Below are 26,595 nucleotides of genomic sequence, written 5' to 3' on the forward strand. Positions count from 1 at the left end.
GGCCCGGAGGCGGCCAGGGGGCAGGACAGCGCGCATCCGGGGGAGTTAGATACAGATGCCTCCGGCCCTCAGCATGTCTCCGAGGAGGAGCTGGCGCTGTTGACTTGGGAGTAACGGTGGAAAGATGGGTGTCAGGACCTCACTTTCCTTCTCAGGGGCCGCTAGACAAACTCCAGACTGGGCTGAGCCCGGGTGACTGTGACCAGGCCTTCCTTGCAGGCGGGCAATCACACAGCGAGTGGGGGGCAGTGGCCCAAACAGGGGGGCCTCGTGTTTACACTGGCGGTGAGGGGGCCCCTCTGGCAGAACCCCTTTCCTTTTACGAGTTGTTTCTGGTTGTTTCTGTCGCTTACCAAGGAAGACAGTAGTTAAACCCATTTAGCACTCGGGCAAATTAACCCATTGTACGCCATAAGCGTCTGTAGACGCAAGCGGGGACCTTCTCCGCACGCCATGCGCGTCTATAAAAGAAAAATATTTTCCCTAAGTGGCAGCCCTGACCAGCTTTAAAATCATTTTTCATGAGAGTGTTCAGCTGAAAATATCCAAGAACACCCGAATTGGGAGTGATATATTTATTTTTATAAGACGCGTTGCAAATTGACTTTTTAAATTCAATTCAAAGTATCGTGGCGTGTGGGGATGGTTCCCGTTTTGGACGCGTGGCAGTTAACGGGTTAACGGCTCTCCAACGTGTTAGCTCCAAAGCTAATATGTACTCAGCAGGGTGATCATTTCTATTCAGGATGACATGAAGGGTTCAAGGCCAGCGCCACGTGAACCCACCCACAGGACCCCATCTGGGTGTGTGGCCAGGCGGCAAGCACCCCAGTGCTAGTCCTTGAGAAAAAGAGAGGAAGTAATCGATCATTCAGTCACATTGCCTTTTCTCAGATGGTGCTCAAACACCCTAAAATGTATTTTTGAGAGCCCGTTATGTGCCAGGCTCTGGGACTCAGAAGATATTGAATAATCATAACGATGAGTCACGCTCATGTTCCTGAGAGCTCCCGCACGCCGGGCCTGCTCTGAGCACTGGCCGGGGGAGCACGGAGATCTGACACCTCAGGGGGCACCAGGCGCTGGGCTCCTGTCCCACTGCTGCTCGGTCAGGCGCCCAAGACCCCCAAACACAAAGCGTGCTACGGGGAGAGGTTCCTGAACACTAAGCAGCCGCCCCGGGACGGCCTGGGCTTGGGAAGGAAAAGTGGGGGAGCCGTCTCTCCTCTTGGATCCACTGGGAATCACTGGGAATGATGACAGCAGCCAGCAGAGCACCCGCATCTCCCCCGCCCCCCCTTCCTGTTCCCTGGAGAACCAGAGCCCTGGCCTTCAGCGACGCCAAGATGAGCCGAGGAAGGACTGTCCCGAGGGGAGGTGACGCACCTGTGCGAGAGGATGATCTTCTTCATGTTGTCGGCCATGAGGAAGTTGTAAAAGCGGCGGCACTGGTCCCACTGCATGAAGGTCTCCTGGGCCCTGAAACAATCACAGGAGGGTGATGGGGTGCGTCCTGGAGAGGAAATGGGGGTGTGGGGGGGAGAGGGCAGCTGCTCCCTGCGGTGGAGGGGGCTTCGCTGGCACTCACACTCTCTGTATGGAAAACGATAGAGACGTGCAGAACGTGAGAGCCCAGGAGAAACCTCCCCAGGGACACAGGCTGTGTGGGTGACACTCCCGACACTCTTCCAGCACCTTGGCCTCCTCTCAGTCACAGAACCTGCCTGCACCAAAGTCTGCTTCAGCCGTCAGGGAACCCTTTCTCTTTGGTTTCCTACCTTGCACACATTTTTCTGGCTTAATGATGGGAGTGTGTACAGGGTGGGTGGGTGTGGGGATGTACAAGGCGGGGAAAAACCTAAAGCAACTCTAGCTGCTGTTTGGTGTGAGCCCCACTGCAGCTGCCACAGTGAATTAGAGCAGGAACTTGAACTACGGCCCATCTGACCCGGCTGGGTGGTTTACCAAACCCTGCACGAGCCGCTTCACCCGCCAAGCCTCAGTTTCCTCATCTGTCAAATCAGGGGTTTGATTTAGAGAATCCATTTTCACACCCGATTGCTCTACAGCTGAGGTATCTAGCTGGTCCCATCACAGGCCCCACAGAGGCCGCCCAGGGGACCGCAGTGGTGTCTTCATTGCTTCTGTTAATGGGGGACGGGAGTCTGTAGACAGGATTCTACAGACCAGGATTAGTGGTGTTAGAAATGAGTCTGTCCTGGCCTCGATATTCATAATGGAGTTCAAATGATGAATTAAACTGGAGAGTGCCCTAGCCCAGCAGTCGCCAACTTTTTGGACCTCACAGACCATCGGTTGGCGACAGCTGCCCTAGCCGGTGTGGCTCAGTGGATAGTGTCGGCCTGCAGACTGAAGGGTCCCGGATTCAATTCTGGTCAAGGGCACATGCCTGGGTTGTGGACTTGATCCCCAATAGGGGGCATGCAGGAGGTAGCTGATGAATGATTCTCTCTCATCATTGATGTTTCAGTCTCTCCCTTCCTCTCTGAAATCAATCTATATATATAAAAGCCTAAGTGACCATCCAACTGGTAGCTATGATGCGCAATGACCAGAGGGGAGACGCTCAATGCAGGAGCTGCCAAGCTGCGGTGACTTGGCAGCTGCGGTTCTCAGGTGATGCACCCGGAACCAGAGAGGAGGGAGCCCGATTCCAGGGTGTGTAACCCGAGAACCGCTCTCTTGCAATCTGGGACCCCCGAGGGAAGTCAGAAAGCCGGTTTCAGCCCAATCCCCACAGGCCAGGCCCAGGGACCCCACCGGTGCACGAATCCGTGCACCAGGCCTCTAGTAAAAATATATTTTTAAAAAAGAATTAAACCAGCCGAAACCGGTTTGGCTCAGTGGATAGAGCGTCGGCCTGCGGACTCAAGGGTCCCAGGTTCGATTCCGGTCAGGGGCATGTACCTTGGTTGCGGGCACATCCCCAGTGGGGAGTGTGCAAGAGGCAGCTGATCTATGTTTCTCTATCATCGATGTTTCTAACTCTCTATCCCTCTCTCTTCCTCTCTGTAAAAAAATCAATAAAATATATTTTAAAAAATAATAATAAAAAAGAATTAAACCAGAAAGTTAGACGGAGTCTGACCACACACATTTCCAGGGCTAGTGGGCCGCCATTCATGCGAGGGAACGTGTGGCATCCACTAGATACCAGCAGCTTAGGGCACCGGTGTCCCTCCCTCGCCAGCTCAACGTGAGCTTGTCTGGTGGCAGCAGCTAGACTTTGCTAATACAGCAAGCGGTGCTGGCTTTGGGGCCTAGAAGGGCTCTAGCTAGAAGGGAGGTGCTACTGGATGCGAAGCCTGAGGGAGGGAGGGGATGGCTGGCTGACAACCAGTGCTGTAGACTCAACCAGGAAAGATTTGCCAGAAGCAATAAGTCCCGTGTGGCCCCGAGAGGCAGGCGAACTTTATCCGCTCCAGCCTGACAGGAGGGAAGTATGGCTGCCGGTCAGGGCACATGCCCAGGTTGTGGGCTTGATCCACGGTGTGGGGCGTGCAGGAGGCAGCCGATCAATGATTCTCTCTCATCATTGATGCTCTCTCTCTCTCCCTTTCCCTTCCTCTCTGAAATGAATAAAAATATATATTTAGAAAATTAAAGTATAGTTGACACACATTATACGAGTTTCAGGTGTACAACAGTTACCTGACATTTATACACCTTTCTGTGCGATGCTGCAGTAAGTCTGTCACCCTACAGAGCTTTTAGGACAGTGCTGACCATATTTCCTGTGCTGTACCTACATCCTCATGATTACCTGTTTTATAACTGCACGCTTGTACTGCTTATTCCCTCCACCATTTTTGCTCATCCCCCCTCTCTCCTCTGGCAGCCACCAGTTAGGTTCTCAGCTCCTTAAACCTCCTTGGCCTCAATTCCAACACCTCGGTTTGCCGAATGTGCGGATCAGGTGCTCTTGCCAACAGCAGATGGCGCTACTGCCGCAAAATGAAAAAAGGCTGTCCTTGCCGATTTTGTTCGTTGAAAAACACAGGCAAAGAAACGTCCCACATCCCCTACGTATCCAATCCAGTGCTCTCTGAACACAAAGCCGGTGTGCACAGCGATTTCACAGCGCCTGGTTCAGGAGGGGACCCTAGAGACCCCAATTTTCCAGATGACTGAACCGAAAACTGGACCACGTGTGGGGGGAGAGCAGACGAAGCTCTCGGGCCAGGCCCTGCTCCCCTGAGCCCCGGGCAGGCCTTTGCTCGCCTCTCTGCTGTCCCAGGGACTTTGGTTACTCTGGTTACAAGATGGCTGTGAACTTGGAGTTGGTTCTTTCTCGTCAAGCCAAGTCCAAGGCACAGGTCCTTTCAGCTGGCCCTCCAGAGAGTAGAGGGGACCGAGGGGAGGGTTCCCAACAGGAGGAAGAGGGAACGCACCTAGTCCTGCCAACTGGAGCTGGAGAGACCACGGAGGTCCCAGGCCCAGGGACGGCTTCACGTGGCTAAACATCAGCCGTCACCGTGAAACATGTCCGGATGTGGATTCCTGGCCACAGGCTCCAGACTCATGAGTCAGAATCTCCAGCGGTGGGGCCCACAGAACTGAATTTACTTCTCCCACAACCCCCAGTAAGTCTCCGTGAAGTGAGATCCTCACTGCTCACCAGACTGGCCTTTGTGACCCACTGATCCGAACCGATCTCATCTGACAGTGAATAATGATGATCGCGAGCAGTGGCTGACTCACTTTCTAATCGCTCGTACCCATTAGTAACACAGAAGCCCTTATAATGAAGAGTGAGCACAGGAAACGATATTCAGCATTTGAAGAGTTTGGAGGGGTGTGTGTGTGTGTATTTGTGCATGAGTGTGTGTGTGTGAGAGTGTGTGAGTGTGTGTGTGTGTGTGAGTGTGTGTGTGTGTGTGTGTGTGTGGTGACTTGAGAGTGATCTGGGACGACACCGATCTGGGGGGGGACTCTGAGCAGACTGTAACCCCTCCCAGGCTCATCCTGCCGGGCTCTGCTGCCAGGACACCAAAGGGCGAGATAACCCTTTACCGAGCAGGGCACCCCCTTTGTGCTGACGCCTAGGACACCTGAGAGAGGAACACTTGAAGATGAGGCACAGATGAAATGACTTCCTCAGATCCCTTCCAGATGCCACCTGAGAGCCGACTCTTCCGTGGGAGGAAGAACCTAGGGCTGTGGTCGGCAAACTGCGGCCTGCGAGCCACATGTGGCTCTTTGGCCCTTGAGTGTGGCTCTTCCACAAAATACCACGGCCTGGGCGAGTCTGTTTTGAAGAAGTGGCGTTAGAAGAAGTTCAAGTTTAAAAAATTGGGCTCTCCAAAGAAATTTCAATCGTTGTACCATTGATATTTGGCTCTGTGGACTAATGAGTTTGCCGACCACTGAATTCTAGGGTTCTAAGGCCCAGCCGTCAGACGCTGGTTAGCCCATCTCCTGTATCCTTTCCTAACCCCCGTCGTGCAAAACTCCTGCAGCACAGAGGAAGGCTTTCCACAGACTCCACAAGGAACGGCGGCTGGAAGGGAGCTTCGGCTCGCTCAGCTACAGATCTGGTCCGAATACAGCTGCACGCCCCAGGCTGACGGGGTCTGATAGGGCCGCTCCTGTGTATGCCGTGCAAGCAACGACCCAGAAACCTCTGCTCCGCCTGCCACAGCCTCTCCCGGGGTCTTTGCGCAGCCGCGTGAGGTGCACTGGGGCATCTCAGCAAACACGTGCTAACGGAAGGGCCCGAGGGGAGACAGGAGTGGGGGCCCGGGGTGGGGTCGCTCACCTCAGCGCGCTGTACCCCTGGCACACGCTGACACAGCACAGGACCTTGTCTTGGTTCGCCTGTGTCTCCCCCAAGTATTTGCACACGATGTTACCGCCCAGGCTGAAGCCCACGACGACCAGCTGGGTGAGGGGGTATGTCTTCTTGATGTAGTTGACCATGGCTCCGAATTCCCAGGTGCAGCCTGTGGGCAGAAAGGTGAGGTCATGTCATCATGTCAGGTGCGACAAAGGCTGGAGACAATGTGACACGGGGGGGAGGGGTTACTGAACGGATGCCAAGTGTGTGTGTGCATAGAGAGACACAGACAGCCCTTAACTGGTGTAGCTCAGTGGATAGAGTGTCAGTCTGCAGACTCAAGGGTCCCAGGTTCGATTCCGGTCAAGGGCATGTACCTTAGTTGCGGGCACATCCCCAATAAGGGGTATGCAGGAGGCAGCTGATCGATGTTTCTCTCTCATCGATGTTTCTAACTCTCTATCCCTCTCCCTTCCTCTCTGTAAAAGATCAATAAAATATATATTAAAAAAGAGAGAGAGACAAACACAGACAGACAGGTCTCTTTGGCTACCTGGAGAGAAGTTCCCAGATCCCCAGTAAAGAGGAAACATGGCGTTAGTAGTGGCCATGAAGGAAGGTACCGGGTATCACACATGTGTAATGCACCCTCAGAGGCGGGTTGTGGGAAGTCTGTGTGGATGCGCATGGAAATCAAGAGAGGTTCCGAGAGTGCATGAGCACACGTGTTCGCCCACAGATGGAGCAAAAGCAAGAGCAAACCCCTTGGGATCAGCTTCTTGAGCTACAAATAGGATAGGACGCTGTACCCATCTGTATAGTGACTCATGGGGGTGAGGAAAGTACCAGGTGGATGTTATTTCTGGGATCTTCTTGGGGAGAGGGAAGGAAAGACAAACTTCAGTCCAGAGGGATGGCCAGATGCGCTGTAGGATTAGGATCAAGTGTTCCTGGTGACGTAAGGACAGGGTGGCGAGGGAGGTGGCCCATTCAGAAACACACACAGGAGACCATGAACAGAGAGGTGTGAGGGCCTCGTTTGCCCAGGAGGAATGATCTCAACGGGGGCCCCCTGGGAAGCGGGTGAAGCCATGTTAGGTCTCAGCAGCTCTGTTTAGAGGAGCAGGTTGGTGGCCAGACATGGGTGAAGGGATTCAACGCATCCTTCTAAGGCCCGACCCCGGACTCAGCCTAAAATAAAACCTCACAAGGAAAGTTAGGGGCTGTGGCCAGAAACATGTATACGACAGACCAGCATACAGAGAGTTAGGAAACTGTGCCTGTTTTTAAAAGTACGGATCTTTGGCCCAGCAATTACACTTTTGGGGACTTTACACTGCAGATGTATGTAAAGATGCACACACGTGTGCAAAGATATGAGTACAGGAATGTCCACTGGAGTCCTGTTTGTAGCAGCAAAGGACTGGAAATAACGTACATTTCCATCCACAGAGGACTAAATTGCTGTGAAAAAGGATGACACGGAGTCTGACCTGCTGACATGGAACAACTCGGTGCCATCTTACTGAGGGACAAAAACAAGGGCAGAGGAGGACTAGCACCATCTCACGTGTGTACTTGGGCTCTAAAGGGATTATATGTGCACATGTGCACACGCATCTGATTGAATAATCGCTGAAAAACTGTAGCAGTCATTCATTTTCTGGGGAGGAGGCGGGGGACTAGAGTGGACGGGACATAGTTTTACTCACTGCATTTGGACTTTTGAACTGGCTATTAAAAACAAATAACAAAATTATTTTTAAATACATTTTTATTTTTTATTTTTTAAAATATATTTTATTGATTTTTACACAGAGGAAGAGAGAGGGATAGAGAGTTAGAAACATCGATGAGAGAGAAACATCCATCAGCTGCCTCTTGCACGCCCCCCTACTGGGGATGTGCCCGCAACCAAGGTACATGCCCTTGACCGGAATCGAACCTGGGACCCTTCAGTCCGCAGGCCGACGCTCTATCCACTGAGCCAAACCAGTTTCGGCTTAAATAAATTTTTAAATAAAAGTCTTGCTTTCTCACCATCTGATTCCTTTTAGACACATCTTCCTTTACTCGGGTTTGAGACTAATTATTTGAGACCTCGAGCAGATGTTCGGATGTCACTGGGGCAGGTACAAACCCCAGGTTTGCTACACTGCTGAGGAGCAATTACAGCTAATTGGGGTGGCACTTTGGGAGGCTCGGTGTAATTAAATGCAAACGGTCTGATCTGCATCAAGGGCCAGGCCTGCCTGATGCCGGACAAGCTGCTGGTGTTTTGTGAAGAGCTGTCTCTCTCCCCGGCCAGGGACAGGCAAGGATGTGGTGTCTGCCCAGCCCCAGGCCGGGCCTTCGGGTAGAATCTGGGTCCTCCCCGGATCTCCGCCTGAAGTCAGTTACCAAAGGCTCAGTGTCTGCGGGTCCCTCCCTGGGCCGGTTCACTAAGAGCCTCGGCAATCTGCTTTTTAATACCAGGAGGGTTTTAATGAGGTTCTATGTATCTAATCCCTGTGGGATTAGCACCAGTAACAAGCTTTAGGTCTCTAATCTTGCTGCAGCTTCTTAAAGCCACAATGAAATACGAGACACTAACCTGGCCTGAGCGAGATGAGGGCGGCTGGGCCACCTTGGAGAGCCAACCTGCTGGGAACAGGAAAGTCCTTTTGCCACAAGCTCCCCCCTAAACACAGGCAAACTTAGGGCTGCCCGAAAGCCACTATTTCAAATGTCACTAACATGACTAAGTAGGTTCCGATGCAGGGACCTGGAGACGGGCTGTTCCTTGTGGCTGGAGACTTTGAGTCATCGCTGTATCCTGCACACCAGGCCCGGGCCTGGCACATGGGTGTGTCACCAACGTTAGCTGGGTAAGAGGGGCGTCTGATGCGACTGCATTGGAGAAAGGGCCTTTAACCTTTTGCACTCAGATGTCGAGTGTGACTCGACACGGTTAGCATTAGAATAAAGGAATCGAGAAAAAAGCGAGTGCAAAGGGTTAAGATGATAAAGTTAAAATGGGTTGTTAGGGTGGGCCCTCACCCAATATGACTGGTGTCTTTTTAAGAAGAGATTAGGTCCTAGCTGGTCTGGCTCAGTGGATAGAGCATCGGCCTGTGGACTGAAGGGTCCCGGGTTCGATTCCGGTCAAGGGCACATATCTGGGTTGCGGGCTCGATCCCCAGTAAGAAGGCAGCCAATCGATGATTCTCTCTCATCATTGATGTTTCTATTTCTCTCTCCCTCTCCCTTCCTCTCTGAAATCAATAAAAATATTTTTTAAAAAATTAACCATGACATCAGGTGCAGAAACAAAAGCCGACTTCCCCCGGGAGCTTCAGTTTCTGCCCCTGCGACCTGGGGGTGGTCACAGGGCCCGTCGTGTCCCAGCGTCCCTTGGAGACTGGCACAAATTCTAAACCGAGAAGAGGCAGGCGGAAGTCACAGCGCCCTCGCAGTGGGGACAGGAACCCGGAGACCCCACGTGGCCGTGCCCCCTGCTTACCGTAGGTGAACATGCGTGGCGAGGTCAGTTCGATGTTGGGCAGGGCGCCCAGGTGGTTGAGCACAGCGCACCGGTAGCCATTTTTCTGGGCGTAGTCAACAAAGGTTCGGATGTACTGCTTCTCGCTGTGGTTGGCAATCCCAGGACAGATGACCATGGTGATGTCATCTGCAGGGTGGCGAAAGAGATCCCGGGATATCCGTGAATCATCAGCGGCACAATAAAGCAGGACACGGTTACGCGTACTGGCTTAGAAAACAGCAGGAGGAACTTTAACATACATCCTTTCCCGCAGTTCTCTGGGAAATAATATCGGGCCCTTCTAGCTGGAGCTGCCTCTCAACGTTTTACGGGGAAGAGCCAGTTTTTAAAATCTCCAATCTGTCATGGACAGATACTTTTGAAAAATACAATCAAAATTGTTTACTAGAAAAATGATGTGGACGCCGAAACCGGTGTGGCTCAGTGGATAGAGCGTCGGCCTGCGGACAGAAGGGTCCCGGGTTCGATTCCGGTCAAGGGCATGTACCTTGGTTACGGGCACATCCCCAGTAGGAGGTGTGCGGGAGGCAGCTGATCGGTGTTTCTCTCTCAACGATGTTTCTAACTCTCTATCCCTCTCCCTTCCTCTCTGTAAAAAATCAATAAAATATATTTAAAAAAATGATGTGGAAAAAACCCCCACATATAAATCTCAATTTTTTATTATTAGATTCAACAGATATAAAACTATTCTGCCAAGTTGCTAAACAAGTTTCTGAACATTACTCTTAATTTCTGTATGAAATTCTGTGTGAATGAACAAATGGTTTGCACAGACCTCTGATCCAGCAGCTTTTCTTTAGGTATTCATCCTAAACATACATCTGTACATTTGCCAAACAATGAATGTACAATGTGGACGACATGGGCAAATACTTGTAATGTCTAATAATTCAAATTTTGGAAAAACAATGTACAGATTGGGAATAAATAAAACAAAATGTTAACAATGGTATGTTGGGTGGTGGGATTATACACTGAGTGGCCAGATTATTATGATCTCTGAACACATAATAATCTGGTCACTCAGTGTATGTGTGTGTGCATGTGTGTGCGCGCACGTGTGTGTGTGTGTGTGTGTGTGTGTGTGTGTGTAGAGGCCCGGTGCATGAATTCGTGCATGGGTTGGGGTCCAGCCAGCCTGGCCAGGGGGAGGGGACATGGGCAGTTGGCCGGCCTGCCTGCTGGTCGAACTCCTGGTCGAGGGGACAATTTGCATATTAGCCTTCTATTATATAGGATATACACTGAGTGGCCAGATTATTATGTGTTCAGAGATCATGATAATCTGGCCACTCAGTGTAGGTGATTGTGCTCTCTTTCGAAAATGTTTCTGTATTGCTCTAGTCAGTTTTGCTCAGTGATTAAGAGCATCAGCCCTTGGACTGAGGGTCATGGGTTTGATTCCTAGTCAAGGGCACGTACCTTGGTTACAGGCTTGATCCCTGGCTCTGGTCGGGGCACGTGTGGAGCCAACCAATTGATGTGATGAGCCAACTCATATTGATGTTTCTCTCTCTGTCTCCTCCTCTTCCCTCCCAATCTCTCTCTCTCTCTCTCAAAAAAGTCCGTTTTATCTAAACTTTCTAAAATGAGTATTTATTCCTTTTGTAGATAAAAATCAGAAACAAATAATAAAAGGAAAAATGGACTATTTTTCTTAGAGCATTTCTTGGATGGGAATTCTCTCTTCCCCAGACCCACCGCCACCAACCCTTTCTGGGGACAGGGGTGATAGAAGGACATGAGTGAGTAAAACAAAGAATCTAAGTTTTTCCCTTTTCAACTTTCCACCTCCGCCCTGGGCGGAAGAGCAGGCTGGTTAAATTACATTTTGTGCTTTCTTGGTAGAAGAAGTATGAGTATTAGAAACAGGAGAAAAAAAGCATGTAACTGGGCATGGCAGAGACATAAATATTTGAAAGATCAGCTAGGAGACTTTTTTTATTTTATTTTATTTTATTTTATTTTATTTTATTTTATTTTATTTTATTGACTTTAGAGAGGTAGGGAGAGAAGGCAGGAGGCTGGAAAGAGAGAGAAAAACATAGGTGTGAAAGAGAAACATCGAATCAGTTGCCTCCAGTATGTGGCCCAACCAGAGATGGAACATGCAACCCAGATATGTACTCTGACCTTGAATTGAACCTGCGACCTTCTGATGCAAGGACAATGCTAGCTAGGAGACTTATAAACACAAGGTGAACTCCTAACCTATCATTTATTCATTCCTTCTGGGACTGTTTATTGGGAACCTGCCGTCTGGACTCTGGGGAGTCTTCCATTCCGGCAGACAGATAATAAACAACCACACAAATCAGTTTAGAGAGTGGCAGGTACCCTCAAGCACTAAAGCGGGAAGGCATGATGGATTTCCTGCGAAGGAAACACTCATTAGGGGAGGGAGGGACTGTGCCTCTGAGGAGGGGGCATCGGAGCTGAGACCTGAATGACAAAAGGAGGCAGCCACGTGCAAGTCTGGGGACGAGCATTTCAGACAGAGGGAACCTAAAGTAACCCTTCGTCACTAGCTACTCAGCATTTCTTTTACTTTAAGTAACTGAGAGTTATAGTATGTTTAATCCAGCCATAAATTAAAAAAATATATTTTTTTATTGTTTTCAGAGAGGAAGGGAGAGGGAGAGAGAAAGAGAAACATCCATGATGAGAATCATGGATCGGCTGCTCCTGCACGCCCTGCACTGGGGATCGAGCCCACAACCCGGGGCATGTGCCCTGACCGGGAATTGAATCGTGACCTCCTGGTTCATAGGCTGACGCTAAACCACTGAGCCACGCCGGCCTGGCCACCCATAAATAAATATTGACCAAGCTTTTATAAAACGAAACTGGGTGCCTCTGCACACTACAGAATTCAAAAGACATGTTCTCTTCCGGTCGGGATGGCATTCAGATGGGGCTGCCATCTAACTCCACTTCCTCCAGGCCCTCATTGTGAAACCCTCATTTTTGAGTGTATTCATTGTGCAGGCTGGACAGAGCAATGGAAATAAGAGGAGTCTGTGAGAAATAGGCATCCCAGCCCCCTGCCTGATACATAGACCTTAATGTGTCTTTTTGTGCATGGAAACCTAAGAGGGTACCTGAGAGCCTTTATCTGCTGCTATCCAACCAACACAACCAGCCTACACTGCATCTCTAAGCTTCAGCTCTGTCTTCAGTAACGTAGGGACAACAAGGCACCCACCTGCTGAGGATTAAATGATATGATAGTACTAGAGGCCTGGTGCACAAAATTCGTGCACTGGAGGGGGGGGGGGGAAGTCCCTCAGCCTGGCCTGTACCCTTTCGCAGTCTGGGAGCCCTCAGGGGATGTCTGACTGACAGCTTAGGCCTGCCACTACCTCTGTGCTCTCCAGCCATGAGCCTGGCTCCTGCATTGAGCATCTGCCCCCTGGTGGTCAGTGCACATCACAGTGAGCAGTTGAGTGGCCTTAGCATATCATTAGCATATTACACTTTGATTGGTTGAACAGACAACCAGACACTTAGCATATCAGGCTTTTACTACATAGGATATATAAAGCACGTACAGCAGCTCAGCTTCTGCTGCTGTTAACAAGCCAGAGGCCCGGTCCTGGGGAGCCTGGGCTCCGAGTTCTCCCTCATCCCTCTGCACCAAGCTTCTGTCTCTCACAAGAGGATTAGAAACTGCATTCAACACCGCCTGTGAGCTATACATGGTGACCAGCCCCAGGCGGACCTAAGCCTTGCCAGGTGCTCCAACGTGATGTATCTCAGCAGATTTCTTACCAGGCCCTGGATACGAGGCCTGGTAAGAGTGGTAGCAGGAGTGTGTGTGCACACTGCTCCCTCACTGTCTAGTGCTCCTTCTCTGAGTGATGGCCCAATCATACGACCTGCATTCGCTCACCTCCAACACAATGCTCAGCCATGGGCTCGAAGAGGTCGAAGGTCGAAGTGGCGCCATCGGACATGGTGATGAACTTCCGGTGCCCATATGGGTGTGGCGACCTCACCCTGCCCATCTTCCCATACAAAGCTGTTTGGATGTGTCCACTTTTCCCCCAGATCAGTGGTGGAATGTATCTAAGAAAGAAGGAGACAAGAGGTCAGTTTTCTCCACATTCCTTGAATAATGCTCTCAAAAACCTTTGAGCAAAAGTCTTTAAAACTATTTAAGATGTTTCCTGACAAATTCTGTACACTAAACATAAATGAGATTTTTTTTTAAACCTTACATCCATGCCACGATTTACCCCTTCCCTCATTTATTAATACATCCTGTGTCAGATTAGCCTCAGCAATCAACCAGGACATGCTTATCTGGACAGGATTTCAAACTTAGGGTGTTCAGTAATTCAACATAGGTTATTTCCATAACGTAGAATAAAAAGAAAGCAAGTGATACGTTATAAACAAATGCTGCATGACAGGTTAGCCTCCTTATCAATAAGCAAGTGTATAGAAAGTAGCAGCACAGAGCCGACACTCACTAATGCTCACTTCTTGGCCTTCCCCTACACGACAGTCCACGGCTGCAGTGGTCACTCCTTTCACCAGACCTGCTCTGTTACACTGGGAAGGGCTGCAAACTCTTCTAAGAGCCCGTGAGTGCGTTGGGCGTGTGTGTCGGGGGTCGGAGGGCATTGTAAGCCCCACAGAATGTGCTGGAAGGGCTGAGCAATGTCAATATTTGTTGAACTGTTGAAGGATAAAGGCTGGTTAGCCTACACAAGGCATGACGCCACCTTAACAACCATCCTTCGTGAAAACTTGGAGAGACTGGTCCTTGGGTAGAAAGCTCAAAACCCACAAGCTAATTACTGGGAAAACGAGACACTCCACGTTGCATTCAGGAGTGTTTACTACATTGGGAAGGCAGACAAAGGCATTTATAAGAGACTAGAGGCCTGGTGAATTCATGCACGGATGGGGTCCCTCGGTCTAGCTGGCGATCGGGGCCATCTTGCCTGGTTGATCCAGGCCGGCCAGCCTGGGGGAGGGACCGCAGGAGGTTGGTGGGCCATGGGAGGCTGGCTATGGGAGAGCACTGGACCACCAGGGGGCAGCTTCTGCATTAAGCGTCTGCCCCCTGGTGGTCAGTGCGCATCATAGCGACTGGTCAACGGGTCATAACAGTCACTTACGCTTTTCTATATAGAGAAGATGGGTAGATTATAACAACAAAAAGTGAGCTTATGAGCATGTCAACTAGACAAATGAATACTATACAAGCTTTATTTATTTATTTTTTAAATATATATTTTATTGACTTTTTACAGAGAGGAAGAGAGAGGGACAGAGAGTTAGAAACATTGATGAGAGAGAAACATCGATCAGCTGCCTCCTGCACACCCCCCACTGGGGATGTGCCCGCAACTAGGGTACATGCCCCGACCGGAATCGAACCTGGGACCCTTGAGTCCGCAGGCCGACGCTCTATCCACTGAGCCAAACCGGTCTCGGCAATACTATACAAGCTTTAGACACAGGATTTACAAACACTTTCAGACACTGTGCCTAGGCAGGTGGCTCCTGGAGGGGAGTGCCCTGTGCGTAGCTCTGTCCGAGTACCCAGGGGCTTGGTGAATCTGGAGGCCCTTTTCAAGGACCTTCCGCTTGCCACCCACAGGAGCCAGGCCAGGCCCACTCACCTGTGTGTCTAACCCCAGGGCACGGTAAGCAGGGAGGGACCTGCTGAATGAACACAGTACAGACCCACTTAGTCAATCTGAAAATATGAAGATACGCTGACAAAATAATATGCACCCTAACAATGTGAATTCGGCTGTAGCATGATTGGAGTCTGGTGACTGTATTCTTTCAGGCTATTTAGCATCATTTTCAGACTGAAATAAAATTCAGTCTGGGATAAAATTGTCAAGATATGTACGTGCGTGTGTATGTGTGTGTCTAAGCAACTGCCTTGGGACCCCCTGAAAACTTCTCAGTTCAGCTGTGCACAGTGGAAGTTAAACAATCTTTAATTTTATGACAATTACCACCTACTGATCAAACACTGCTTTTTAATTGACTTCCCAATAACACAACACCCGGGTTTACAAAATTGAAACTGTGGACAGCATTTACTGCGCTGGGGCTTTTCGGTGTGTTTTTGTTGCTTATGTAACGCATCCACATACCAAAAAAGTTGCAAAACAAACAACCAGAATCGGTGCCTCGGCACCTGGTTTAGTTAAGGGAGGAAACATGGGCCAAAACCATGACAAACTTAGAAATGTATAAAAACACACAAACACTTACGAGATGCCACTGAAAAGGTACATGGAGGAAATGCTTTACTCTAACTACCTGCATAATACAGCTGCCAAGTTCCACCTATTCCTGTCCCCACGGGACCTAGCAGCCTCCCCACCCTGCAGGAGTGCAGGCTGCCTGCGACTGGTTTGGGCTCGCAGAGTGTGATGGAAGGAATGCGGTCAGATCTGGGCCTGGCCTTTCTCAGGCCTGGAGGCCTGGCACCGTGCTGAAAGGAGGCCGGGATGCATTACCCTGAGGTAATAAGGAGAGGGCCTAGGGCATGTGAATGGAACTGAGAGCTATGTACATTTCACATTTTAGAGGACCACTAAATCGCCTCTCTCAAAAGACAGACCAATCGCCCCTGGCCGGTGTGGTTCAGTAGTTGAGCATCGACCTATGAACCAGGAGGTCACGGTTCAATTCCCAGTCAGGGCACATGCCCAGGTTGTGGGTACGATCCCCAGTGTGGGGGGTGCAAGAGGCAGCCGATCAGTGATTCTCTCTCATCATTGATGTTTCTATCTCTCGCTCCCCCTCTCCCTTCCTCTCTGAAATCAATAAAAATATATATTTTTAAAAAGATCAGTCGACACTCCCATCCATTATGCATGAAAGTGCCTGTTGTTTTCTTCACCCTCATCAATAATTCGTGTTATCAATCTTTTACCTTTTGGCCACTGTGATAAACCAAAAAAATGGGTATTTTATTTCAATTTGTATTTCTTAAGTTTGACCCAATCTATGGTGAAAAGTTTCTTCTTTGCATTTCCCTGATTCATATATTTATTATTTGTACTTCTTTTGTGAATTGTCTGTCCATGTACTTTGTCCATTTTTTTCCTTTTGATTTGTAGGTATTATTTTATCACCTCTACAGTAAGTCATTATATATTATGTTGCGAAGGTTTCTGCCCAGTCTATGGTATATCTTCATTTTATCTTTTTTTTTTTTTAAATATATTTTATTGATTTTTTACAGAGAGGAAGGGAGAGGGATAGAAAGTTAGAAACATCGATGAGAGAGAAACATCGATCAGCCGCCTCCTGCACACCCCCCACTGGGGATGTGCCCGCAACCAAGGTACATGCCCTTGACCGGAATCAAACCCGGGACCCTTCAGTCCGCAGGTCTATGCTCTATCCACTGAGCCAAACCGGTTTTGGCTTATCTTTTGTCTTATATATAACTTTTATATAGTGTCTAAATTTGTTAGTTTTTTTTTTCTATTAAAACCTTTGTGTTTTGCATTTTGTTTTAACCCTTTGCACTTGCTTGCTTTTTTCTCGATTCCTGCTACCGATGCTAACTGTGTCGAGTCATAATCGATATCCGAGTGCAAAAGGTTAAAAAGAGCTATTCTAACACCCAATTATAAATATATTCCCTAACATTATCTTCTATTACTCCTGTCATCTTTAAAAATGTATTGCTCTAAATCCACTTATTTTTGTCAAGGATGAGAAGTAAATGAATTTTTCCCCTAACAGTTCCCTACCTGTCCTTCCACCATAAATGGCCCATCCTTGCCCTGCTGATTTCAACTGTCACTTTAAATATATATCAAGTTCCCACCCTACCTGGTTTGGCTCAGTGAATAGAGTGTCGGCCTGTGGACCGAAGGGTCCCAGGTTCAATTCTGCTCAAGGGCACGTACCTCAGTTGCAGGCTCCTCCCCGGCCTTGGTTAGGGCGTGTGCTGGAGGCAACCAATTGATGTATTTCCCTTACATTAATGTTTCTCTCTGTCTTTCCCACTCTCTCTAAACAAACAAACAAACAAACAAACAAACATATATGTTAAGTTTCCAATGAAATATTAGACTTGTTCCTATATTCTCTATTCTGGCCCATCGATCTATTTGTCTCTTCTTGTGTCAGTATGACGCTGCTTTCATCACCACAGCTCTATGGAATATTTCGAGAGACGATAGTGCAAAGGCCAGCTCCACTCTTCCTTTTCAAACTTTCTTGGCAGATTTTTGGCATTTTATTTTCCAGGTGAATTCTAGGAGCAGCTTGTTCTATGAAGATCTTGGGGCTTTTAATTGGAAACACACCAAACACATTCTACCTTGGGGAAAACTGACATCTGTACAATTTTGACTTGTCTCACTCAAGAGCATGGCACTTATGCCCTACAGTAAGACTTTATAGCTTGCTACTTGTGTCAATGCTGTTATTTTTTAAAATATATTTTATTGATTTTTACAGAGAGAGGAAGGGAGAGGATAGAGAGTTAGAAACAATGATGAGAGAGAAACATCGATCAGCTGCCTCCTGCACATCTCCTACTGGGAATGTGCCCGCAACCAATGTACATGCCCTTGACCGGAATCGAACCCGGGACCCTTCAGTCCGCAGGCCGACTCTCTATCCACGGAGCCAAACCAGTTAGGGCTCAATGCTGTTTTTACTACACTAATTGCATGTACTTCACAAGTGTGTGTGTATGTGTGTGTGTATGTGTTTATTGTTTTTTTTTTTTAGCTATTCTTAGAGTTAGCATCTGGGCTTGTTTATTCCTAATTCTCTGAAAGCAGAGGCGATGTTTTCTAGTTTACTAACCATATGGGGTTTTGTCATATTGTACTGTGGCCAGTGGTTAGTAAATGCTCGTCACTAAGAAAGCAGCTAGACCACAGCCCAGTACAGAGGCCAGCCTGCCCTTGTCTCCTGAACCTATTTGTAATCAGCATCTGGCTATACGAACAGAACTGGCCCTGGGACAGACCGCAAGGGAAAATCTAGACCCCCCCCTCCCACCATACACACACCAACGAGTTCACATGAGCAAGGACAGATGGTTGCTGGGCTGATTTAAAGAGAGTTGAAAAAACAAAGGTGACTCATGCTCTTCTTTGCCCTAAATCTGTGGGTGACTAATTCTCCCTAAGGGGACCAGGTCCCTTGGCTGTAGATCAAACCACTTTATAGCTGTGGAACCCAGACTTAGGTCCTCAGAGAGTGAGGCCGTTTCTGAGCACTCATCTCTGAGTGGAGGACTGGGCTAGTCAGGGCCCTCATTTAGCCTCCACAACAACTCTGAGCGATGGTATCACCCCCATTTTACAGATGAGGAAAACAGAGTCTTGACCTGCCTGGTCTCACAAAGACCGGATTCAAGGTCAGGTCTTTGAGTTCTGTCCAGAGCTTTTCTTTCTATGTCACGCTCAAGACGTTTTAACTAGAAGTCAAAATAAAGAACACTTTTTTTTTTTAAATCCTCACCCAAGGCTATTTTCCCATTGATTTTTAGAGAGAGCGGAAGAGAGAGGGAAAGACAGAGAGAAACATCAAAGTGAGAGAAACACATAGATTGGTTGCCTTCTGCACACGCCCTGACCAGGGATGGGCCAGAGGAGCCTGCAACCGAGGTACGTGCCCTTGACTGGAATCGAACCCGGGACCCTGCAGTCCACAGGGCAACAACGCTCTATCTACTGAGCCAAACCGGCTAGGGCAAAATAATGAATATCTTTGTGCCTGTTTCTTTCCTGTCTGATCAGCTGTTAGAATGTCATTTTAAATCCTGTTTAGCCAAGTTGATAATTGAATTTACTAGAACTTCTCTTTGGTGTTATTCATGTACTCCATTAAACAAACAAAAAGCCCCAAACACCTTTCTTTGATTTTACATGTTTTTGTACAGCTGTAACCAACTTTTTGATGTTAGTGAAGTTTTCCTGCAGGAGTTCCATCTGGGGGTAATTAATGAGAATATTCACACTTGATTATTCCTCTGAGGAGGCCAGAGTGTTAATAAAAATCACACTGAATATGTCCTAAAGAGAACGAGGCCCAGGAGAGGGGGGGGGGAGTAAGAGCGAGAGGATGGAGGTGCTTCAGAGAAGGTGAAAGGTGTCTGATTTGGGGAGGAATTTTTTTATCCTACTCAGTGAGGGAGAATACACTAATCAGGGTGAGCACCAGTGGGGTGGGGGGCGGGGGGAGACCCTGGGTGCAAAGCTTTGTGGCAGCTCCAAAAGCCAGAAAACTGAGCTCCAGGCCTGTGTGTGTGTGTGTGTGTGTGTGTGTGTGTACATGTCTCTGTGTATACACAAGCTTGTGTGCACACAGGGGAGGGAAGGGAGCAGGAAGGGGGCAAAACCCTTTAGAGTTTAGGGGAACATTTTGTAGATACTTATCCTGGATCCTGACCTGCCAGAGCCTCCCCTCCACGGGCCTGGAACCCAGGATTCTTGCTGCTCCCACCACAGACCCCTATGGCTCCCTCTGTGGTCTCTCTGTCCCATCCAGCCTGGCTGACCTGAGCCAGGAGGTCTTTTGTGAGCCCACCCCCCTGGTTCCCCCTTCTCCGCTGGGATACAGCCCCCGGAAGTCCCGCCTCCTCAGGAGGCAGATGTGGAGTGGACCCGGCCCTGGGCCGCACAGTCCTGCTGGGGCAAGACCGAGGCTGGGACACGGCTCCAGCATTAACTTCGGGAACAGACAGCTTGGCCGGCGGGACACTCATTAACGGGCTCGCCAGAACCACGCTGCGAACACAGCACTGACATGGAGGCAAACACTCCTTCGCAGCTGTCACCCAGGACGGTTCCCTGTTGCTGGACGTCCCGGGCCTGAATCGCAGGCCTCTGCACAGGAAAATTCCAACGCAGCGACTGCCTTGCTTTTGCCTGGAGTGACCAAAAGTGGCCGTGTGACAAAGAAAGAAAACATCTTCTGTTCCTGTAACTGGTTTCTAAATATGGGACGGAGGCCACGGGGCGAGCTGGCACCTCTGTGACCCATTGTGTGAGCTGTGAAACCCAAATGTGGGAAGAACAGGCGCACAAGTGAGTTACAATAAAACCGCTTAAAAAACAACCACCACCGCACAAAATAAACTCCACTTTCAAGTACAGAGGAAACCAGTTAAAATGCCTCAGAATTCTATTCACATGGTAACCGTATCTGATCCCATTCTCTTCCGGTTCCACAAACAGCGGTCAGGACTGGCCGGACTCCTTCCAGTAGCACAGCCCTCTCTCCTCGTGTCTCAACGTGGTGTTTTTAAAAAAATATTTTTATTGATTTCAGAAAAAAGGGAGAAGGAGAGAGAGATAGAAACATCAATGATGAGAGAGAATCATGGATCGGCCGCCTCCTGCACGCCCCACACTGGGGATCAAGCCTGCAACTCGGGCATGTGCCCTGACCGGGAATCGAACCGGGACCTCCTGGTTCATAGGTCCACGCTCAATCACTGAGCCACGCCGGCCGGCTCAACCTGGCTTTGACACTATGCTCTACATGGGCTTGGAGTTTATGAGGAGTCTCCAGGGTTCACCCGACAAATGCCATCCACTGAAGAACTAGTCCTGCAAAGAGCCAGTCAACTGCTAGTGACCTAAGGAGGAGACTGCAGCGCAGCTCCCGGAGCCCACAGCCAGGCGCTCAGGCAAAGCTCCTCCACTCAGCCTGCTTGTCCAGCCGGTCCACAGAAGACACCGCACCTTTCTTGTTGCTAAGGATGTGAGAAAACCGCCAGTGCTAACCAAACAGGGCATATGCTGACGCACAGCACACAGGACACCTGTGATTTGTCCCTGTCTCTCCAGCTCACTCCTCTTGTGTTTGGAGAACGCACATAGATGTCAATGGTCTGCCCTTCGGCCAACCCAGGATTGCCTCTTCGTCACTTCTCGGCATAAGACCACCTCAAAATCTATGCTGGGGTAGGGGAGGAGGGAAGACAAGTGCTGAAAACTCACATCGTTTCTGCTACTATTCCTAGCGCAGGGAAGCTTGAAGACTTCCTGTGAAGTTCCCATGTTATCTACATAAAATGCATTTAAGAACACTGTAATCAATAGTTGACTATGAGGCCCTAGCTGGTTTGGCTCAGCGGATAGAGCGTCGGCCTGCAGACTGAAGGGTCCTGGGTTCAGTTCTGGTCAAGGGCACGTGCTTGGGTTGTGGGCTTGATCCTCAGTAGGGGGCGTGCAGAAGGCAGCCAATCAATGATTATCTCTCAACACTGATGATTCTATCCTTCTTTCCTTCTCTCCCTTCCTTTCTGAAATCAATCCTATATAATAAAAGCCTAATATGCTAAGTGTCTGGTCATCCAGTCATCTGTTCAACCAATCAAAGCATAATATGCTAATGATATGCTAAGGCTGCTCAACCACTCGCTATGACATGCACTGACCACCAGGAGGCAGAGAGTAGACCGGTCAACAGTTGCTATGATGTGCACTGACCACCAGGGGGCAGACGCTCCGACTGGTAGGTTAGCTTGCTGCTGGGGTCCAGCCGATTGGGACTGAGCAAGACGGGCCAGACATGCCCTGGAGCCCTCCTGCGGTCCCTCCCAGCTGGCCAACCTCCTGCGCCCCTCCCTGGCCCCATGCACCAGTGGGGTCCCTTGGCCTGGCCTGCACTCTCTCACAATCCAGGACCCCTCAGGGGATGTCGGAGAGCCGGTTTCGGCCCAATTCCACAGGCCAGGTGGAGGGAACCCACTAGTACACAAATTCATGCACTGGGCCTCTAGTAAAAAAATATTTTTTAAAAAAGAGTTGACTATGAGGATTAAGTTACTGATCAACATGAGCACATGTCCCTTTCGTTGATGTGCAGAAAAGAATTCAGAAAATGGCAAGCAATGATGTTAAAAAAAATGGGTTCTTAAAATGTTTGTTTTGTTAGTCTTGAAGGGGTATTAGCACTGCCCCCACTGTCTATAATAAAACATATTTAAAGCTACAAATAGGCTAATAGTCTATACATTCAGGATTATCAACAGACCAGAATGTACTGAAATATGTATAAATACATCCTGAAATTTAGTACAAGAAAAAGATGGCATTTTAATAAATGGGGTAATGATGGCTTGTCTAATAAATGGCATTGGGCAAAGGGTAACATCTAGAATTATACTAAGTTAGAGCTACACTTCACACCAGGATAAATTCCAGAGGGATTGAACATGTCAACATAGAAAATGAAACCATACTAGAAGTGTAGAGCTTTTTTCATAATCCTACAATGAAAAAGACCTTTCTGAATAAACCAGAGATCCCAGAAACCATCAAAGAAAGAACCGAAAGGTTTGACTATGCAAACATTTTTTAAAATTCGGAGTGCAAATACCACCATGGGCAAAGTTAAAAAACAAATGACAAACGAAAACGAATATTTGCAACTCATAGCACAAAAGGCAAATTTCCCTAGTACATAAAGGGCTCTCTCAAATGATTGGAAAGAGACCAATGACCATCAAAAGAATGGGCGGGGGTTACCAAAAAAGGAAATACAAATAGTTTTTAAATGTAAAAAAGAGGCACAGCCCCTTTCAGAAGAGACATACAAATTAAAACCACAGTGAGAAAAAACAATTTACCTACCAGATTAAATATCAAAAAGTAGACGAACCCCTCTTGCTGGCCAGGTTTCGGGGAAACAGACACTCATTCGGTGCCTGTGGGGACAGGGGAAGCCTGAGGGGATGGGGCGACAAAATTTCCCAGGCACACCACCTCTGGCCCAGCATGCAGTTTACCCTACACTGACACATGTGTGAGTGATGTAAGTACAAAACCATCTATTGTGCAGCATCAGGAAGCAAAAGATTGGAAATAAATAAAACCTCCAATTAGGAAACTGGTTAGACAAATGACAGTCTATTTTTTTAAATATTTTTTAAATACATTTTTATTGATTTCAGAGAGGAAGGGAAAGGGAGAGAGAGATAGAAACATCAATGATGAGAGAGAATCATTGATCGGCTGCCTCCTGCATGCCCCCCAACTGGGGATTGAGCCCATAACCCAGGCATGTGCCCTTGACCGGAATTGAACCCGGGACCCTTCAGTCACCAGGCCGATGCTCTATCCACTGAGCCAAACTGGCTAGGGCTATTTTTGTAATATATTTTTATTGATTTCAGAGAGGAAGGGAGGGAGAGAGAAAGAGAGAGAGAGAGAGAGAGAGAGAGAGAGAGAGAGAGAGAGAGAGAAACATCAATGATGAGAGAATAATTGATCAGCTACCTCCTGCACACCCCACACTGGGGATCAAGCCCACAACCCAGGCATGTGCCCTGACCGGAATCAAACTGTGACCTCCTGGTTCATAGGTCGATGCTCAACCACTGAGTCACATTGGCTGGGCAAATGACAGTCTATTATGTAACACTAAGTAGTCAAGACATAAATGGAGGAAGCTATTCCTATATTCTTATGGAAGACTCAGGCATATTTCATGAAGAAAAGCAAGATGAGAGTATATAGCATACTGTTATTTGTGCAATAAAAGGAAAAGGTGTGTGTGTGTGTGTGTGTGTAACTGATGTTTTTGCAATCATGAAACTGGAAACATTAGTTGAAGGGAACTGGATGGTGGCTGGGGGAGTGTTTTAATGTAAATGTATGACCTGTTTTATAAAATAAAGGGGCTAAGGATGCTTCTGAGATGTATAACTATTCTAAATTTACTCTGATAAACACAGGAGCCTACTGATAGCCAGGGCGACACTGATGGAGAAAACAAGATTCTGCGGTGACCTTGACTGAGAGCTATGGGGAAACGCAGCCGCTACTGCTTGCGCCTTGAACGGAAATGGAAGGAAACGCTGCAGCCGCCGTGGAGCTGTCATGGGTTGGGTCCAAACGCTGAAAGAAGCCACTGTCCGTGGCTGTGGGTTAGCCCCGCCGGAAGGGCAGCCCTCGCCCGTGGCAGAGAACACAGAAAAATATTTCCTCAAATGGTCAACCACCCCACCCTTGTGAAAACTCACAGCAGCTCACGCCTTCATTCTTGTCCACACCCCAGGAGAGCATTGCAAAACCACAGAAAGAAGAAGGTTCTAGAAAGTTCTGGAAAAGCAAAGTTCATCTCTCTTTACACATGAAGGACAAACGAAAAAGACAGTGGCTGGTGTCAGGGCTCAGACTTATCTATAATAATAAAAGCGTAATATGCTAATTAGACTAGATGTCATTCCGGACGAAACCGGGGCTGCGAGGGAAGCCCAGGTCCCGGGTGCCGGTGCTGGCAGCCAGGGGCAGGAAGGCCTACTCTTGCACGAATTTCGTGCATCGGGCCTCTAGTTAGCAATAAACTATATTCAACTTTTAAAACTGTGAAGGATGAAATGCATATTCAGAGGCCTCTGTTTTACTTCACATCAACTGGCAACAGCTCAGAAAGCCTTGGAATCTGGAGTTCCAGGGCCTACACTCTGCACAGCGAAGGGATGTTTCTTTGGCCATTTCTTTCCCTCTACTTTCTCTAGCCCCTTTCTGGAACTACTGTTACCTGGATGTTGGATTCCTTGGACGGATTCTCTAGTTTCTCTTCCACGTTCCACTTTTTGTCCTCTTTTTCTACCTTCTGGAAGAGACCCTCCATCTTATTTTCTAATCCCTGATGAAATCTTTTCCTTTCTCCTCCAAAAGCGCCTCCTGTTCGGAGTGTTCCCATTCCGTGGTCTCTTCTTGCCACATATCCTGCACGCCTTCTCTCTGAGCATGCTCATTCCAGGTTTTCCTGCTCAAGTTGAGTTTGGTTCTTTTCATTGTGCGTCCTCCACTTTGCTCTGTATCTTTGTCTTTCATGTTTGAGGCTTTCCTCAGACGTCTAGTGACTCCTGGTTTTCTGCTCAGACTGCAGGGTGAGGCACCAAAAAGCAGATGCAGAGCTGGCTGTCCACATAGGCAGGGCCTGCCAATCTGTCGGCTCCAGCCACTCTGTTAGAGGGCCCCCCAAAATCTCTCAGGTGGTCCGTTTCCCCAGGGGGAAATCTTCCCATCTCCTTGGTTGTGGCTGGGGACCCTCCATGGGCAGACTCCATGGCCTGGGGCCTCGCCCCCACCCTCACTCTGCAGGAGCCGAGGTAGGCAGTCACCTGGCCGTGTGAGATGGGGTGGAGACTGGGAAACTTAACAGCAATCTTCACGCTTTCCGACATATTTCACACCCCATCTTCACAGGTACCTGGAGCCTCCAATTCCCAAGCCTTCAAAATCAGCCTCATTCCTGAGGGCTTCCCCGCGCAGGCTGGGGGTCTGCTTTCTCTAGTCTTTAGGTCAGTGTCCGCTTGTCCATCGGCTTCCCACTCATCTACTCCATCTCCTCTCCTAGTCTACGTTCTTCTTCTTTTTTTAAAAATATATTTTTTAATTGATTTTTTACAGAGATGAAAGGAGAGGGATAGAGAGCTAGAAACACCGATGAGAGAGAAACCTCGATCAGCTGCCTCCTGCACACCCCCTACTGGGGATGTGCCCGCAACCAAGGTACATGCCCCTGACCGGAATCGAACCTGGGACCTTTCAGTCTGCAGGCCAACACTCTATCCACTGAGCCAAACCGGTTTCGGCCTATTCTACGTTCTTGAGACTTCATCCTACAGTATCATTTTAGTGCGGATTCAGGAGGGAATAAAGAAAAAATGTACTTGATTTGCCACTTTTAAAGCTTAGCTTTTATCCTAGTTTAAATGATTTGTTTGTGCCTGGCCAGTGTGATTCAGTGGTTGAGCGTTGACCTATGAACCAGGAGGTCACGGTTGGATTCCTGGTCAGGGCACATGCCTGGGTTGTGGGCTTGATCTCCAGGGTGGGGCGTGCAGGAGGCAGCCAATCGATGATTCTCTCTCATCACTGATGTTTCTTTTTTTTTTTTTTTTTTTTTTTTTTTTTTTAATTTAATTTCTTTATTGATTAAGGTGTCACATATTTGTCCTCATCCCCCCATTCCCATCCTACCCCTCTCCCCACGCATGCCCCAATCCCCTGTTGAACTTAACCGTTGGATAGGCTTATATGCATGCATACAGGTCCTTTGGTTGAACTCTCCCCCTCCCCCCACCCTCCCCCTACCCTCCCGTATCCTCCCTCTGAGGCCCGATAGTCCGATCGATGCCTCCTTGCTTCTGGTTCTGTTCTTGTTCCTCAGTCTATGTTGTTCATCATTTCCTCTAGATGAACGAGATCAAATGTCACTAGATATATACTAATAAGAACTGAATGTGAGACGAGCAATAATATTTATGCTG

General features: G+C 48.6%; 1 protein-coding gene across 1 annotated transcript in view; it reads right to left on the reverse strand.

Annotated features, from left to right (window-relative positions):
* ABHD2 (abhydrolase domain containing 2, acylglycerol lipase) overlaps positions 1–26,595 on the reverse strand; it is a 73,080-nt gene that overhangs the window by 8,246 nt on the left and 38,239 nt on the right. Inside the window, exons 4-7 of the mRNA XM_028136792.2 lie at positions 13,237–13,412; positions 9,300–9,467; positions 5,780–5,963; positions 1,387–1,479 (exon numbers count right to left, since the gene is read on the reverse strand). Coding sequence (XP_027992593.1) covers positions 1,387–1,479; positions 5,780–5,963; positions 9,300–9,467; positions 13,237–13,412 — 621 coding nt within the window. The remainder of the gene's footprint in view (positions 1–1,386; positions 1,480–5,779; positions 5,964–9,299; positions 9,468–13,236; positions 13,413–26,595) is intronic.

The sequence above is a fragment of the Eptesicus fuscus genome, chromosome 25 (assembly GCF_027574615.1).
Source record: "Eptesicus fuscus isolate TK198812 chromosome 25, DD_ASM_mEF_20220401, whole genome shotgun sequence".
Classification (NCBI taxonomy): Eukaryota; Metazoa; Chordata; class Mammalia; order Chiroptera; family Vespertilionidae; genus Eptesicus; species Eptesicus fuscus.